The sequence below is a fragment of the Lissotriton helveticus genome, chromosome 3_2 (genome assembly GCF_964261635.1).
Source record: "Lissotriton helveticus chromosome 3_2, aLisHel1.1, whole genome shotgun sequence".
Taxonomy (NCBI): domain Eukaryota; kingdom Metazoa; phylum Chordata; class Amphibia; order Caudata; family Salamandridae; genus Lissotriton; species Lissotriton helveticus.
In genome coordinates this window covers 117,235,366-117,254,174 of record NC_136062.1, presented here as the reverse complement: position 1 = coordinate 117,254,174, position 18,809 = coordinate 117,235,366, and the positions used below count along the sequence as shown (strand labels likewise).

Here is an 18,809-nt window from a genome sequence, read left to right as displayed (position 1 = left end):
AAATGATGGACAGAATGCAGAACAATGTCATACATTCACCCCAGTACAGAGATCTGGGCCTAAATCCATTGTTTGTTTGCTCACCATTGCATTCCAGTTCGGACCCAGCCATTTGCAAATCAGTCTAGACCCTGTGCCCAATGGGAACAGTCCAGCTCGAACTGCCAGGCCAGGTCCTCCCTGGACTGGAAACAAGCATCCTAGGACAAATCAGTCTTGGCAAAGTGTCAAGACTGATTTGCATATGGCTGGGTCCAAACTGGGGTGGCGGTGTTGGGCAAAAGAAAGATGGATTCAACCCAGATCTTTTGACTGGGGGAGAATGTTTGCATTATCAGCATTCCGTCCATTATTTGTTTGCTGCAACACTTTTCACCCTAAGTGGGATGGGTATACCCAGACGTGGGTCCCTTGCTCACTATGCCACTGGATTCAAGCTAGCCTGGCAGGAGAAGGGTGACATACCCTAAAACCGGTCCCAGGATGCTTGTTTTCGGTCCAGGGAGGACCTGGTCTGGCAGTTCGGTCTGGACTGTTCCCATGGGGCACAGGGTCAAGACTGATTTGCATATGGCTGGGTCCAAACTGGAGTGGCATAGTGGGCAAAAGAACAATGGATTTAACCCAGATCTTTTGACTGGGGGAGAATGTTTGCATTATCAGCATTCCGTCCATCATTTGTTTGCTGTAACATCCAGGAACATTGACCGTCTCTCTGCACCCCTTTCCCAGGTTTTACTATTTATGCTGTCTTTGGCCCTGCAGGGCTCTGCTCTGGGAACAGTTAAGGGCTTTTTATCAGCCTTTTCAACTTTTCTGTGGTTGCCAGACCAGCCTTTTAGGTTTGTTTGTCACCGTAGTACTAGGTCCCTCAAATGTCTCCAACATTCTTTTGCTCCCAGACAATTTATCATGCCCCAATGGGACTTACATTTTGTCCTCACTTTTCTCATGTGCATACCTTTTGAGTCACTGCACAACTGTCCACTACATTTGTTACCCTTCAAGATTGCTTTCTTATTTTGCTTTCTTATTGGCCATTATATCGGCCAAGCGGTTCACTGAAATGCAGGCATTCTCTGTGTACCCTCCTTATATCAGCTTTTACCTAGGCAAGTTTGTTCTCAGGACTCCTGCCTCTTTTTTGCCGCAATATAGTACAAACCATCAACTTGCCTTCTTTCTTTGCTCCACCTTATCCTTCTAAGGAAGAGGAGAGACTTCAGCATCTGGACCCAGAAAAGAGTATTGTTGTTCCTCATTGATGGAACTAAAGAATTCTGGGTGGACGATCAACTCTTTTTATGTTATGTTGGAGCTTAGAAAGGGAATGCAGTGCTGAAATGGACCATCTCCAGAAGGATAGTGCTCTGCATAAAGATCTGATGCACATTGGCCAAAAAGCAATCCCTTGAGGGTTTGCGAGCTCACTCCACTAGAGCCGAGGATGCGACCACTGCTTTTACTTTCAGAGTCCCTGTTCTGGACATCTGTCAGGCAGCAACGCCGGTGTGACTATGTACATTCACCAAACACTATTGTATGAACAGTCGGGTACATTGTTATGGCCATTTTGCCAGTTCGGTCCTTGTTCTTTGTCTAATGTGTTTGCAGACCAGCCTCCAAGAAGGTATTGCTTTGGTATCTGTTTTAAAGTAAGGAATCTGTGGCTAGAAGTCTCTATCTGATTATTAAGGTTCTTACTGTTAGATCTGGCATCCTTGGTGTGGTTTACCCCCTAACTGTTTGCTGACTTCGTCTTTTCTGGGTTTTGCCCTCCGCTCATTTTAGCACTGCTAACCAGTATTTAAGTGCTTGTGCTCTCTGCTTAAAACATGGCAGATTGGCTTTTACCCAATTGACATATTTAATTTACCGGTGAGTCTCTAGTAAAGTAGCACTACCGGTGGCTAGGGCATGTCAATTAAATGCTACTAGTGGGTCCGCAGGACTGGTTGTGCTACCCACTTATGTAGCACTTTAAACATGTCTCAGGCCTGCGATTGTAGCCTGTGTGTGCAGTTTTAAACTGTCATGTCAACTTGGCATAATTAACTTTAACCAGACCCAAACCTTCCTTTTGAATACATATGTCACCCCTGCACCCTGAACAGCAGAGAGGGCTGGGTGTAGTGTCTTTAAAACATTGGACTTGTACATTTGAGGTTTATATGTCCTGGTTGTGAAAAACCCAACAAAACAAGAATTTACTACTGCAAGGCCTGACTTTTGAATAGGAGAAGATTGGAGTTAACTTATTACAATTTATACGTGTAATTTCCAAAGGAGAGTAGGTAACCTGTCAGTGTTTGTTTGGTATCTTTGGAATCATAATGAAAAATCCTGTCTTATGGTGAAGTCCTATTTAAATTACAATTTTCTGCTTTAGCCATTTGGTGTCTACATCCTGTCACTGGGTCACATGACTGGGTGTAGTTGACAGTTAGGCTTTACATAATCCTCCGAGACAACTTAAAACAATATGAAGCTAAGGCGTGTCTGGATGAGCCATCACTGGCAGTGTGGGAGGAAGGATCTTGACCCAGCCCCACCGACCCTTGAGTAATCTGTGTCTTGCCTCCACACAAAGGGCTGCAGACCCCCATGAAGTTAGTCTGGAGCCAGGGTCAGGAAGGCTGGACACCTGAGCACTTCAAAGGCCTGTCTCTAAAAGCTTCTCCTCACTTAAGGCACAACTGAAGATTTAAATACTAGACCTCAGACACCACCACTTCAGTACACTTCTGGACCTGTGGATACTCTGTCCGGATGAAGGGCTGGTGTGCTGCTGAAAGTACTGCCACTCTGCTGGTCTGTTGCTCTGAAGGACTGCTTTTCTGAAAGACTGTTGCCATGCCGTGCTGATTTGCTACCTCCTGCTTGGGTGATGACTGGACCTGCATCTCTTGAAGCCAGAATCCAGAGTGACTCCAAGGGCTACTCTGCTACTCTCCTTATCTGAAACCTCAGAGACACAACGGGCTTCCAACAACCTTGCACCTGCAACTGGACTCTGCCGTTTGTGAGTCTACCCTTCCAACGAGTGCCACCCCGGTCGTGGACCCTTGGAAGTGGGCTGAAGATGCTTTGCCAGCCTCCGTGGATCCAGTAGAACCGCTCAATCTGCACTGTGCAATCTGGAGCAGAACCGCTCCATCCCCGCTCCACTGTGGATAGGCCCCTTCGTAAAGACCTGCATCGCCTTTGCAGCCCCATCGAACTGCTACTGCACAACGCATTCTCAGCACAGGCCCTCGTATTCCTCAACGATGACACCAGACTCCACATCGTAGCTCCTCTGACCCAATGCATCACCCTGACTTCGCGCCACATCATAGATGCTGAACCTCTCATCGTAAGCCCTGTCGACGGGATCCTCAAACGACGCAGGCCCTCGCATCGTAGCCTTGCCGCATCTCGGAACCAACACATCGATTCGGTTGCACAACGCATCTTCGTCCTTTTAGCTGGCCCGCACTCCATTGTGGTCTGTCTGAACTTGTGACTTTGTCCCAGTCTGGGGCAACTAGGTATCCACAGTTGATGCTTTGTGCTTTTTGGTGCTATTTTCACTAAAATCTAAGAAATTGCATATTTCCAGTCCTAATGATTAGATTTTTGGAATTTTGGTCTTGTTTTATTTATTTTAAAAAGTTCTGGTTTTCTTACTTGGTGTGGGATTCCTTTTGTGTGGTGTTTTCATTTGCTACTGTTTGAAGCGTTGCACAAATACTTTACACATTGCCTCTAAGTTGAGCATGATTGCCCTGTGCGAGTGAGCCAGAGGGTTAAGCACATGGTAATTTGGGGTTGGTTTGTGCCTCACCCTACCAAGGATTGTGGTTGCTGCTTGACCAGTGCTCACTCCCACTCAACCAACAACACAATTTCTTAATTTCTTACACTCACCTTTGGTAACGCCTTATCTGGCAGAGACTCTTTCTAGCCGCAGATTCCTTACGGATCCACCCGCTCTGAGAACTGATTAATGTGAGGGTCACCCTTCTAAGGGCCATAGAAATTTGCACCAGTCGTCAGTGTTCCTTGTGTCTCCCTGCTCCTGGCATGGAAAGTCGTAAAAAGAAACATATATTCTCACACTGGTGTGGTGCTAAGGCACTACGCATGTCATTACTGACACGGATGATGCCAACACTGAGCTGAACAACGCCACCTACTAGTGCGCAAGGGTACTGGTCAAAAATGTCTGGATTCAGCCTGATGGGGAAAATTCTAAGGTAAGAAATCTGCGCCTAGATAGTCTCTACCAGATAATGCATTACCAGAGTAACGTTTTGCACACTCCAGGGCTTCTTTCTTTTATTTTAAAATTGTTCAGTGGCTGTCAACCATATTGGCACAGTGAAATAAAAAATCCAAATTTGCAGTTGGTACATCACAATGCATTCCTACATGTGTTGTAATGCATGTGCCCCGTTTGTAGTAATCTTAGGTTGTTTTTTTCTTGCCATTCCAAAATGGCCACTGCGTATATGCATTGTGCTCATGCATTGGAAAGCATGCACTTCTATGCATCCTGCTTGGAATTACCAGTACACACCAGCTTTAGCTAACCAAATAGATCTGCGTTTGCCTTTTAAAGACAAGACCTATTGGGTTTGTTTGCATTCCCAAAATTGCTAATGCTTTATCAGAATTTGTAATCACAAAGTGGTCTGTATTTGAAAGACTTATAGGTTGTGATTTTGAAATACTATTTTTAATGTTAACGATTTCCTGTATTTGTTGCAGGACGGTTCAAAAATGTTAAGAGTTAAGGTAATTGCAGCAAATGGTCTTGCGAAGAAGGACATCTTAGGAGCCAGGTGCAGTATTAACCAAATAAAAAAATGAATAGAAAAAAATGTAAATTTCTCCATGTATTGGATATCAAATGGGTGTATTCAGTGCCTAGAAATCGTCTTTTAAAAATATTGCACATTATTTACTGTATGTTTTATTTCTTACTAAGTTGTTTTTGACAAATCATTTTAATACTGAATGTAATATAAGCTATATCAATAAGAAGTTCTGCAGTTATTATGTATATTATGCTGCCAACTACTGTCTAGGATGAAAATATGCCAAGCTGGAATTTTTCAGAAAAGACTGTTTTGTTTGCCAGTGGCTTGCGTTCTTCAAAAGTGTTTCTGATACAATAATGAAGTGTGCATTTCGGGTGGCGTGTGGTTTGCAACTATGGGTGATAGCAGATTGGTGTAAACCGAGATGTACTTCGCTTTAACCGCGTTGTGTAGGGCAAGGGTTTGGAGAGAACAGAAACAGATCCTTCTATCCTTCTATTCTGTAGGGATTCGTGGGTATAAGTGGGTCATGGAGGAGTTGATTAGGGTACTGGTTGCTAAATAAGCTGAGGACTTAATGCAATGGAAGCAGAACTAACTATGAAGCTTTGGTGGATTATAACATCGTCTGGCATATACCTTGCAGGTGCTCAACATGTAGTGTACAGCAGTGGTTGTGTTCAAGATAAAGGGGGTTTAGGCATATTTCTCTTTCAAAGTTAGCCCCAAGTGTGCAGGTTCGGTGTAATGAAAGGGTGATTTTGGAAGTACAAGTGAGGGGAGGTGGTTAATGCAATGGCTTTAGGTGTGGCAGATGATGGGATTGATCGGGATTTTAGTTTGGTTGAAAATCCGTCACTGGAGGGCCATACAGTGTCTCGTGCCAGAGAGGCCTGTTGGTGGTGCAAAAGCGAATGATGATACCAGAAAATAATTGCATAGGAAGAGAAGCTGAGGATTCTGGAGAAGTTTTATTTGAAAGTTAAACAACATTTACTACTGTTGCAAAAGTCACCCGTTGAAACAACTCCATTTACCCCCACACTACCCACTCTGATTTGATGCAACTTGTTCAGCGGCTAATTACCGTTTGAGGAAGGCCTTGTGGGGCACTCAAGAGATGACCGGGAAAAAAGGGGGCCCGTCGAGAAGTACAGGCAATCGGCGTCGTTTAAGAGGAAACGGAAAGAAACTTCCCGTTCCTCTTTACGACATAGGACGTCACCACGGAAGATGGAGAGTAGACGACGTGAAGAGGTAAGGGGAATTTTAGTATCATAAAAAAATATATATAAAAGGGTTAAGGGCAGGGCTAAATATTAGAAGGATTGGGGATGGGGAGTCACGTAAGGGGTATAACCTTTATCAAGAGTATTCCCTTACCAATCATGCATTTACAACGAAAATCGGTGTAAAGGTATGCGTGGGAAAGGATTTTTCGTGGTAAAGGTTATGCGTTGAAAAAGCATTCCATTGTAAAGCATGCATGGAAAAGGCATGCGTTGCAACGGAATACATTGTAACAACATACAACCGTGCTACACTATTGACAGTTTTAATATCGGGTTAAAAAAAGTTAATTATAGATCTGTTTTTTCAGGTTAAGTGAAATGTTTTCCATTATACCTGAGGTTTGCATTTCTTTGTTCTTCTGTGGTGAAGTTTTGTTTGCAAAAGTATTGTTGTATGTGTTGCTTTACTTTGTATTCTCTTTTCAAGTCTGATTGGTATTCCGGGTGTATGTTGTAGACGTAGCTGCAATGACACATTTCAATAATAGGATTAGAATAGTGAACATAAAATTGTTGGTTAAACTGCAAATTTAAAAATTTACTTTTAAAGTTCGTTTAACTGTCTGATAATTTTTTAACATTACTTTAGAAATCCTTAATTTTTAAAGAACGGAGTAAGATGGTTGTTCTATTAGAGGTTTAATTAAAAAGATAAGGTAAATTAAAAGGTTGTTTCATTTGTACCTGAAGATTGGATGATTTGTTCTTTCATGCAACGAATGTTTTAAGCTGTTCTTCCTTTTACCAGTTCATGGTTTGACGTTAATGGTTTTCTAAGAGATATCTGGTTAGAAAAACAAAGACATAGCATATTTTATAATTATTATTTAGATATATTACATTTATTTGTTGTCATTTTCTTTGTAAAGTTATTATATGTTAACCAACAACTTCCTTGAGATAATGTTCCCGGCGGAGTAAGAATAGTAAATCTGACTCCCAGACACTGACCAACACATTCCTTGAGGTAAGTACCCAGCGGAAAAGGAATAGTTAATCTGGCCCACAGACACTGACCAACACCTTCCCTGAGGTAAGTACCCAGCGAAGTAAGATTAGTAAATCTGTCTCCCAGACACTGACCAACACCTTCACTGAGGTAAGTACCCGGCGGAATAAGAATAGTTAATCTAGCCCACAGACATTGACCAACTCCTACCCTGAGGTAAGTACCCGGCAGAGTAAGAATAGTAATTCTGGCCCCCAGACACTGACCGACACCTTCCCTGAGGTATGCAACCCGCGGAGTAAGAAAAGTTAATCTGGCTCCCAGACACTGACCAACACATTCCTTAATTTAAGTACCCTGCTGAGTAAGATTAGTAAAATTGTCCCCCAGACACTGCCCAACACCCTCCCAGATGTAAGTTTTAAGCAGTGTAAAAATAGAAAAACGTGCTCCCAGTAAACAGAGTTAGATTGTTGCACCAATTAGAGTTTAAAAAATAGATGAGGCAAATTAAACGGTTATTTCATTTGTACCTGAAGATTGGATGCTTGGTTCTTTCATGCAATTGATGTTTTAAGCTGATATTCCTTTTACCAGTTTATACATTGATGGTAATGGAGACATCTGATTTGAAAATCAAAGACCTAGCATATTTAATAATTGAGAAATATTACATTTCTTTGTTGTAACTTAATTAGAAAAGTTACTATACGTTGACCAACACCTTCCCTGAGGTAAGTACCTGGTGGACTAATTTTATTTTTTTATTTGTTTACATTTGTAATGCGCACAGCTACCCAACAAAGGGTTTCCCGGCGCGGCAGATCCCAATAGCAATGCGGTTACAGAAACTAGATGTTAAAGAGCCATGTTTTTAAGGCTTTTCTGAATGTGATGTAATTCGACTCAGACCGCAATGTATGTGGCATTGAATTCCAGAGCGAAGGTCCTAGGAATGAGAAGGACTTGCCACCCATGCGTGACAGCCTGGTCCTTGGAATTTCAAAATGATTTGCCGTGGAAGACCGAAGAGATCTGGAAGGACGGTAGGGGCGCACCAGGTTTTGCAGATATTTAGGAGCGGTGTTGGTGGAAATCCTGTGCATAAAACATAGAGATTTGAATTTAACTCGGTTTTCAATTTTTAGCCAGTGTAACTTCCTGATGTATTTAGTGGTTGGAGTAGAGATGGGAATTTTACAGAGAAGTCTGGCTGCTGCATTTTGCACTGATTGCAACCTGCGGACAGTAGCTTTGTTCGCCCCCAGGTACAAAACGTTGCCATAATCTAGCCTAGATGTTATTAGGGCATTGACAACTGTTTTCTTGGTGTTTTCAGGCAGCATCCAACAGATCTTTTTTAGCCATTTTAATATGGCAAAGCAGGTGGCTGAAGTCTTTACCGCTTGCTGATGTAAACTGAGTGAGTCGTCAATAATGACGCCCAGGTTGCGAGCATGAGTAACCGGGGTAGGGGGGGTGCCCATTTCAGTTGGCCAATGTTGGGGTCCCCAAAGTTCTTTATTTTTGCCCAACACGATTAACTCGGTTTTTTCGCCGTTAAGTTTTAGGAAGTTTTTTTGCATCCAGTCGGCGATTTTACAGAGTCCGAGTTGTAGGGTGGAGGAATTATCAGAATCTGCAGCTGATAAAGAAAAAAGCAGCTGGGAATCATCAGCGTAGGAAAACATTAAAAGCCCTGTTTCCTCCACTATTTTGGCCAGGGGGCTCATATACACGTTGAAAAGCAACGGGCTAAGAATAGAGCCCTGTGGAACTCCGTGTTTGAATGTCATGGTATCGGAGCAGGCAGTTTGTGAGAAGACCTGGAACGTGCGGTTTTCCAATAATGATCTAATCCAGTTGAGAGCTGCCCCACGGATGCCCAGGGAGTGGAGTGTTTGGGCGAGGACCGCATGCGACACGGTGTCGAATGCCGCGCTGAGGTCAAGCAGCACAAGTGCCACTGTTTCGCCCTTGTCCACCATGCGGCGGATATTTTCGGTTACCCCCAGCAAGGTAGTTTCTGTGGAAAAGCCTGCACGAAATCCCGACTGGTGGGATGGTAATAGGTCATGAGTGGTAATGAAATCAGTGAGGCAACGATGTACATGTTTCTCCAATATTTTTGCAAAGGTGGGCAGCAAGGATATTGGGCGGAAGTTAGCTGGCAAATTGGGGTCTGCTCCAGCTTTCTTCAAGAGCGGATGAATCATTGCATGCTTCCATTCACTGGGTACAAATTGTTCCAGTAACGAAGCATTGAGAAGATCAGTGATGGTAACCAAGACGTTGCTGTTAAGTTGCTTTAAGACTGAGCATGGCAATGGGTCTTTAGGTGAGCCAGATTTAATAGTTTTTAGCAGCCTTTGAACCATATCAGGGTTCAGCAAGGGCCAACTATCAAGTGTGACAGAAGATGCATTAACCGGAGTAGAGCAATCCGGAATGCCTGGAGCATTACCCGAGGTAGGTGATGCACAGTTTGGGGTAGCTTCAGTGGTTAACTTATATTTATTAGAAGCTTGATTAATGTCTTGGTGAATTTGGTCGACTTTATTGATGAAGAAGGCAGCTAGTAGGTCACATTGAGTTTTATTAAGTTCAGGTGGGAGTTGAGACGTATTAGAGCCAGACAGCTCTTTTACTAGTTTAAAAAGTGTTTTGGAGTGGTCTAAGGCATTTGTGATTTTTGTGCAGATGAATTCTGCTTTAGCCTTGCTACACTGCTTTTGATACGCTATTAACTGAATTTTGTATTTTTCCTTGATTACAGGTGAGTAACTCCTCCTCCATTGACGTTCAAGATTTTTACATCTAGTTTTTTCATTTTGTAAGATATCGTTGAACCAGGGTGCAGGAGAGCGGTGGGTGTTGGGTTTAAGCTTTGTTTTGGGCAGGGTGGAGTCAATGGCTGCAAGAAGCCAGTTTTGTACTGTGGAGGAAAGCTGTTGAACAGTGGTCTTAGTGCAAGGCCTATGTTCTTCCAGGAGGGTATTGAGACTGTCAATGTCAAGTTGTTTCCACTTTCTTATAAACTGGGTGGGTAGGGGAGTATTATCTTTATTTATTGGGTCGACCTGAAGGGCAAATTTAACCAAATAGTGGTCGGACCAGGGCAGAGGCTGGGCAGAATGCGTCACAATATTGTTAAGATTGGAAAAGATGGGATCTAGCAGGTGTCCAGCACGATGTGTAGGCCCTGAGTTCTTTAAGGTTAGATTGAGAGCTGCTAAGTCATTTATGAAGTCTTTAGCTAAAGAGCATTCCTCATCCTCTAGATGCAAGTTTATGTCGCCTAAGATTGTGAAATTGGCAGTTCTCATGGCTAACGGTCCGATAAGTGCAGACATATTTGTCACCCATTTGGATGCTGCCCCCGGAGGCCGATACACAAGGACTCCGGCTAAAGTGAAATAAGGGGCTAGCGTAAGTTTAAATGTCGCCGCTTGGCAGCCATCACATAAAAGAGGTTTAAATTCGCAATTAAAAATCTTTTTGAAGATGATGGCAATTCCTCCGCCAGGTATCTTTTCCCTGTCAAGTCTGGTGATAGCGTAGGAGTCCGGAAGTGCCATAGCTATGTCTGGACCCGAACTTTCTTTGAGCCAGGTTTCAGTAATAAACAATGCGTCGGGTGCTTCATCTAAGAGTAGGTTAAAAATTTCTAGTTTATGCATTGGTAAAGAGCGACAGTTGAGGCTAATAAAGGAAAAGGATTTTGTCTTTGATTTTGAGGAGTTCTTGAGGGAATCAGACAGCGTGGATTTGATCCCTACAGGGTCAATATGTAATTGACAGGTTTGACAGGAATCCTTCTCCCACCCCAATTTTAACAACCTGCAGGAGGGTTTTATTGCTGGTTGTAGAGCCTTCAAATCGACAGACGTATATTTGATGTAGGGGGATTCTATTGAATGTATTGCTACATCGGCTATAGGTACCTGTGGTAGGTTGGGGACTGAACCATATGGTGGTGCCATAGCCCTGAGGCACGCCCGAGGCGCGGACGGGCACAGACGGGCTGACTCTGGCGTGATTGGTTAAGACTAGTTAATCTGGCCCACAGACACTGACCAACACCTTCCTTATTGAAAGTACCCAGCGGAGTAAGAATAGTAAAACTTGTCCCCGGTGACTGCCCAACACCCTCCCTGAGGTAAGTTTTCAGCAGAGTAAGAATAGGAAAATGTGCTCTCAGAAAACAGAGTTAGATTGTCGCACCATTATAAGTTTTAAAAATAGATAAGGCAAATAAAAAGGTTGTTTCATTTGTACCTGAAGATTGGATGTTTTTTTCTTTCATGCAACTGATATTTTAAGATCTTCCTTTTACCAGTTTATTGATTGACGGTAATGGTTCTCTGAGATATCTGGTTAGAAAAACAAAGACAAAGCATATTTTATAATTTTAATTTAGATATATTACATTTCTTTGTTGTAACTTACTTAAAAAATTTACTATGTTGACCAACACCTTCCCTGAGGTAATTACCCGGCGTACTAAGACTAGTTGATCTGGCTCCAAAAAAATGACCATCACCTACCCTGAGGTGGCGGAATAAGAATAGTTAATCTGGCCCACAGACACTGTCCAACACCTACTCTGAGGTAAGTACCCAGCGGAGTAAGAATAGTAAATCTGTCTCCCAGACACAGACCAACACCTTCCCTGAGGTAATTACCCGGGGTACTAAGACTAGTTAATCTGGCACCAAGACATTGACCAACACCTACCCTGAGGTAAGTACGCGGCGGAGTAAGAATAATTAATCTGGCACCCAGACTCTGACTAAAACCTTCCTTGAGGTAAGTATCCGGCAGAATAAGAATAGTTAATCTGGCCCACAGACACTGACCAAACACCTACCCTGAGGTAAGTACCCGGCGGAGTAAGAATAGTAAATTTGGCCCCCAAACACTGACCAACACCTTCCCTGTGGTTAGTAACCAGCGGAGTAAGAATAGTAAATCTGGCTCCAAGACACAGACCAACACCTTCCCTGAGGTAATTACCTGGCGTACTAAGACTAGTTAATCTGGCCCCAAGACACTGACCAACATCTACCCTGTGGTAAGTACCCGGCAGAGTAAGAATAGTAAATCTGGCACCCAGACTCTGACCAAAACCTTCCCTGAGGTAAGTGCCCGGCAGAGTGAGAATAAAAATATCTGGCTCACAGACACTGACCAACATCTTCCCTAAGCTAAGTACTTGGCGGACTAAGAACGAAAAATCTTGCCAATAGACAATGGCCAAACATCTTCCCTGCGGAAAATTAGTTCACACCTTATTTAAAAAAATAAAATAAAAAAAACGACTTCTCAATTCCGATACAGCAAAAAATTAAATAATGGTATAATTAAAAATTCAACAACCATGCACAGTTATACTTGTACTCAGAGAAAATATTTCAAGGAATCTGACATTTAAAAACACAGGCATTTTCACTCAAAATATTGACTACTTTATTTTTGCTACTTGCCCACTACTGACTAACTTAATGATATTTAATTGGTTACTTTTACTTCTGGGTTAAATGTTGATATATATCATCCAACACATACAACACAACACATACATAAGGTGTGTAAAAACTGTTTGACACACGATGCTTTTTATGGAAACTTGGTTTGTGTGACATTTTGATAATTAAAGCAATAAAAAAAAGCTAATAATATTTTCCTTACTTCTGCGATATTTTTACTGTTGGATGAACTTGTCACTCTCCAGAGATAAGTTCTGTAAAGTATAAATTAAAATACATTTTGTTAAAACTAACACTTGATTTACTATGCCTTTATATTAATGATTGTGTGTTAAAACGTGTACTTCCTTTGGACAGTAGATGGCAGTGACGGTCTAAAATAGAGTTTGCTTTCTCCAGTTGCACACAACTGTGTGAACTCTTTAGATGGCGGCGAACCACTGATAATAAAATGGTGGACAGCCCTTTTTAGGTCGAGTAATTCATTACTCGAAACCTATTGTGTTAGAACAAACTCTCCGAACAAGCCGGATTTCCTACAATGCATGTTGTGCAGTGGAAAATGAAGCTTCCCCAGGCACGCGCTTGGCCTCGTACACCACCATCAAGGGCTTCTGCTCCCCCTTACTCACACCCCATCCCCATATGCTCCTTCCCTCCCACTCGCTGGCTCCCCCGCCAGGCTCTTGAAGCGCGACGCTTCACCAGCGCTTCCCTCCCACTCGCTCACTCCCCTTCTCCCCCGCCCCCCTCTCCCATCGACTTGTTTTTTTTGTGATCGCGATCACTGAAATCAAAAACTTTTATCTGACCAAATGAGCCGCCACATTTCTTTCCATCATCCTTTTGCCGTGTTTACTACTTCCATAGATAATAACCGTAGTAGCTCCGACTGCTGTTGACGCATGGGAAACACCTACGAACCCGAGATGCCACTGCCACTTGACCTTAGTATTTAAGACTGACGAAGGCCCACAGATGGCTATAGCGTGTCACTGCCTTCTGGGAAATAAAGTTCAACCGCCGTTGAATCATAAGGCTGAACACTCAATATATAACTAACAGTCCCAGAAGGAACAGCGGTAACAGCAACCGAAAGTTGTTTTCAGCCATTAGTGGTGACGTCATGCGCAATGCACTGTGGGAAACATGGTTTTTATCTCTATTGCCACTGTCTGTTGAAACTCAAAAGGACTGCATCACCCAGCTCCCTTCCCGCTACTGAATCGGCACCAGTGCCCTGGCTGTGTGTGTCGTTTACTTCACATTTTGTGCGCAGCAGTCTCGTTGGTCGTAGGTAAGTGGATGTCTGTACTCCTAGGGGGCTCGCACTTCACGGAGCACACGGCTTACTCTCAGTTCCCATGGTATTCACTTCTCTTCTCCTAGCCCTGTGTGTCCTTTCCACTCTCACTATATGGCCTTCTTGAAGCCTCGCTTCGCGTACCTCTCACTGTCAGTCTCTCTCTCCACTTTGTCCTGCTTTCTCCAGTGTCCTCCTCATAAGTCTCTCACTCGTCCTCCCCCCTTCAGCCCAGCATCCATCCTCTGTCTCTTCCTTTTGTGTTCACCTCTCCTCACCCCCATCTCCACTCTGTCTGTCTGCTTCTCGCTCGCTGATTCTCTTCCTTTCACGCTCTCTCCCTCTCATCCTCCCCTTCCTCCCGGTCTCTCCACTTCCCTCCCCTCCTCACCGACATCCACCCACCCATCTATCCCGGCCAGCTCTTTCTTCCTCCACGAACAGTAAAAATATGCCTGCGAAAAATACCGGTATAGAAAAAAAGAGGGACATTCTCAAAATAACTATAATTAGGGAGGGAAATTAAAATTACATTACGTTATTCTTTAGAATTATTGCCGGGGCCACAGCTCCCACCAGGGCGCATAGTCTCTCTCTCTCCTCTCGCTTTCTTTCTGTCTGTTTCTCCTGGTCTCTTTCTCTCTCTCGCCCTCTCTCGCCCTCTCTCTCTCTCTTTCCCTTTCTATCTCTCTTTCCCTACCTCCCTCTCTCTTTATCTCTCCTCACACTTCTGTCTCTCCCGCTCTCTCTTTCTCTCTGGCTCTCTCTCCCCCCCCTCTCTGGCTCTCTCTACTCCCCTCTCTCGCTCTCTCTCCCCACTATCTTTCTCACTCTTTCCCTACCTCCCTCTCTCTCTTTATCTCTCCTCCCTCTCTTTCTGTCTCTCTCCTCTCTCTCTCCCTCTCCCCCTCCTTCTCTTTCCCTCCCTCCCTCTATACCTCTCCTCTCTCCCCCCTTTTCTCTCTCTATCTCTCATCCCTCTCTCACTCTCTCCTTTCTCTCTCATCTGTTGATCGTCCTCCCCCACACACAACCCTCAAACACATCCTCACACACACATAACCCCACACACACATAACCCCACACACACACAACCCCCCACACACAACCCCCCACACACAACCCCCCACACACAACCCCCCCCCACAACCCCCACACACAACCCCCACACACAACCCCCCACACACACAACCCCCCCACACACAACCCCCCCACACACAACCCCCCCACACACAACCCCCCCACACACAACCCCCCCACACACAACCCCCCCACACACAACCCCCCCACACACAACCCCCCCACACACAACCCCCACACACACAACCCCCACACACACAACCCCCACACACAACCCCCACACACAACCCCCCACACACAACCCCACACACAACCCCCACACACAACCCCACACCTCACCCCACACACAACCCCCCCACACACACCCCCACCCCCCCCCACACACACCCCCACCCCCCCCACACACCCCACACACACACAACCCCACGCACACACACCCCACACACACCCCACACCCCCACACACAACCCCCACCACACACACACAACCCCCACCACACACACACAACCCCCACCACACACACAACCCCCCCACGCACAACCATCTAACGATCTATCTATTGCCCTCACTCTATCGCCCTCACTCTATTGCCCTCAGTCTATCTATCTATTGCCCTCAGTCCATCTATCTATTGCCCTCAGTCTGTCTATCTATCTATCTATCGCCCTTACACTATCTATCAACCTCACTCTATCGACCTCACTCTATGTATCGCCCTCACTCTATCTGTATATCGCCCTCACTCTATCTGTCTGCCCCCTCACTCTATCTATCGCCCTCGCCCTCATTCTATCGCCCTCACTCTATCTATCGTATCGCCCTTGCTCTATCGCCCTCACTCTATCTATCGCCCTCCCTCTATCTATCGCCCTCCCTCTATCTATCTATCTATCGCATCCTCACAGCATCACTCAGCACCAACACAGAATCACTCAGGGCACCACAACATCACTCGGGGGCACCACAACATCACTCGGGGGCACCACAACATCACTCGGGGGCACCACAACATCACTCGGGGGCACCACAACATCACTATGCGCCACCACAGCATCACTGAACGCCACAGCATCACTCGTCGCCACCACATCAATCCGTGCCACCACAGCATCAATCTGTGCAACCATTCAACAACAACTGGTTCAAATATGTTCTCTCAATGTTTCAAGCTTTATTACAAATGTTACAAAAAGATGTTAATATTTCACTTCTGTTCTTGGATTTTCGTCACAATAAAATACACTGAACATAATCTTCACAAAAGTTATTTACAAAAGTTAAAGCTATTGCCATTATAAATTACAATAACTTTATTTAAGTATTAAATATTTTTTTTTAAAAAGCCATTGTTATTTATAATATCAATACATCTAAGTCACGTAAATACAACACATATTGCATTACAAATGCTATAGGTGTCACATTTGCGAAAGTTAAAACTATTGGCATTGTAAATGACAAAGCTATTCATTTCGCTATTTTCAAAACCAACACATAAATAAAATATTTGTCATTTACAATACCAATAGCTCAAACTTTCCTAATGCGAGACCTATTGCATTGCAAATGCTTGTTATATGTTAATTTAGTGACAACGATAACTTTAAGTAAAATAGGTGTTAGAATCAGCCTTAAAAACGATTACAAATGGTGACTAAAGGTGTATTTTAAAATGTTTACTTGTAAATAACAAGTGACCTTCTTTGTCAAAATATACAGCCATCTTGCTTGGGGACACGTTTTTAGAGGGTCAGTTAAAGCGACAAAAGACAAATGCTCTCACTAATCAAGACATATTTTTTTAGCGTATTAATATCATTATGTACATTTTAATGAAATACGTGCTTAAGGGACATTGGATGTTTCGTAACGTTTTTATGCGTGGTATAATCCTGCGTTCTAAAATGCTGCATGGTAAAGCCACTTGCGAAGTAAAATTTGCGTGGTAAAGCCATGCGTGATAATTGATAGCGTTGTATAATCATATAACTCATTCCCATACGGTAAAGGGAATGCTTTCTTGAAGGAGAACAGCAGTGCTGTGTGATCCGCTGGTGTGGCTGGAGTGGAAAACCGTATCATAACCAAAGTGGACCAGAAAGGGGCAGAACGTGTATAGGAGATGTTTCTTGGAGGAACAGGACCACTAGGGAATGGCAAACCTGAAGATGGCGCCATATTTCAAGCAGTCGTTCAGACCATTGGCATTCCATGTCACTATTGTTGCCACCATCATGGGAGATCAAATCGAGAGATGCATGCTAATGGGACTAGCTCACTTTGTATGTGTTATGATGCTGTGTTGCTGTGCGTTGGATGTATAAACAGCAACATGAACAAATATGTCTGAACAAGAGAACATTAGAGAGCCCCAATTGCCCCTAACCACCCCCCCCTCATACTTCTGCCCAAGAAGCATCTGCTGCACCGCTAGACTAACAACATTACCAAAGAATAAATAATGACAAAAGGGGCTGCATGGGTCCTGCCTCTACATGACTCATAGAATGCAGTGCTACTTGCTTGAAACTTCAAATCAAGAGGGATACACCTGTTCATCAATTCAAGAAGTGGGTGTAATTAGAAAATGTTCTACGGATTATGGAGGTGTCTTCACGTTGGAGGTTGTGTGAATCACTGAGTTTCTTGCCAAAATCTGTCCCTGACATGGGTCGTCAGTGGCCACAGCTCTTGAGGAGTTTAGTGAGCCGTGGTGTCGGCCCCATCACCTCCGGGAATGTCACCTTTTTAGGTCTCGCCTGAGCCAATGCGCTTGCGCATTGCTCCGGCGAGATTATAGTAAGCGGAAAAGAAAAGTCTACCAAAACGGCTGCGGATCGCATACAGTTAATGTGATCTATGTGCGTGCACACCATCGCCAGCCACATAACACACCACCATTTGTCTGTGTCTCGGCATCAGATTTCAAAGGCTGCGGCTCCCCCGTCCCTCCCCCCTCCCACCGCCACAGCAATGCCGAGAGCTTGTTTCTGGATGAAAGTGAAAACCTACCGTGCTTGTTTACAGTAGCCTTGCTCCTCAATTGCTGTTGCTGTGTTGCCATCTCTCTCAGGACGCAGCTTGAAAACACTCGACTTGCTAGCTGCAATGCTACATCCGCTATGCTTTGCCTCTAGACACGTTGATCCCTCGCAGACTGTGCTGACTCTGCTACTCCTGATTCTGAAACTGACCAACACAGTCACCACGCAGTCTCTCTGTCTTATGATGTCTGCCCTGCCACCATTTACTTCGGACCCTCACACCCCCTCACCCTCACACCCCCTCACCCTCACACCCCCTCACCCTCACACCCCCTCACCTTCACACACCCTCACCTTCACACACCCTTACCTTCACACACCCTCACCCTCACACACCCTCAACCCCATCACCCTTACCCGTCACCCTCACCCTCCCTCACCTCGCCTCACCCACCCTCACTCACCATCACACCCTCGCACCCTCACCCACCCTCACACACCATCACTCACCCTCACTCACCCTCACAACCTCACACCCCTCACCCTCACAACCCACTCACCCTCACCCCCTCACACCCCCAAACACCCTCACCCACCACATCACTCAGGGGCACCACCACATCACTCAGGGGCACCACCACATCACTCAGGAACACCACCACATCACTCAGGAACACCACTACATCACTCAGGAACACCACCACATCACTCAGGGATACCACCACATCACTCAGGGATACCACCACATCACTCAGGGACACCACCACATCACTCAGGAACACCACCACATCACTCAGGGGCACCACCACATCACTCAGGGACACCACTAAATCACTCAGGGACACCACTAAATCACTCAGGGACACCACTAAATCACTCAGGGACACCACTACATCACTCAGGAACA

At 44.7% G+C, this 18,809-nt stretch overlaps 1 protein-coding gene across 2 annotated transcripts in view; it reads left to right on the top strand.

Annotated features, from left to right (window-relative positions):
- NEDD4 (NEDD4 E3 ubiquitin protein ligase) overlaps nucleotides 1–18,809 on the top strand; it is a 2,078,892-nt gene that overhangs the window by 117,796 nt on the left and 1,942,287 nt on the right. For both annotated transcript variants that reach the window (XM_078684873.1, XM_078684874.1), the window contains exon 2: nucleotides 4,753–4,826. In XM_078684873.1, coding sequence (XP_078540999.1) covers nucleotides 4,753–4,826 — 74 coding nt within the window. The remainder of the gene's footprint in view (nucleotides 1–4,752; nucleotides 4,827–18,809) is intronic.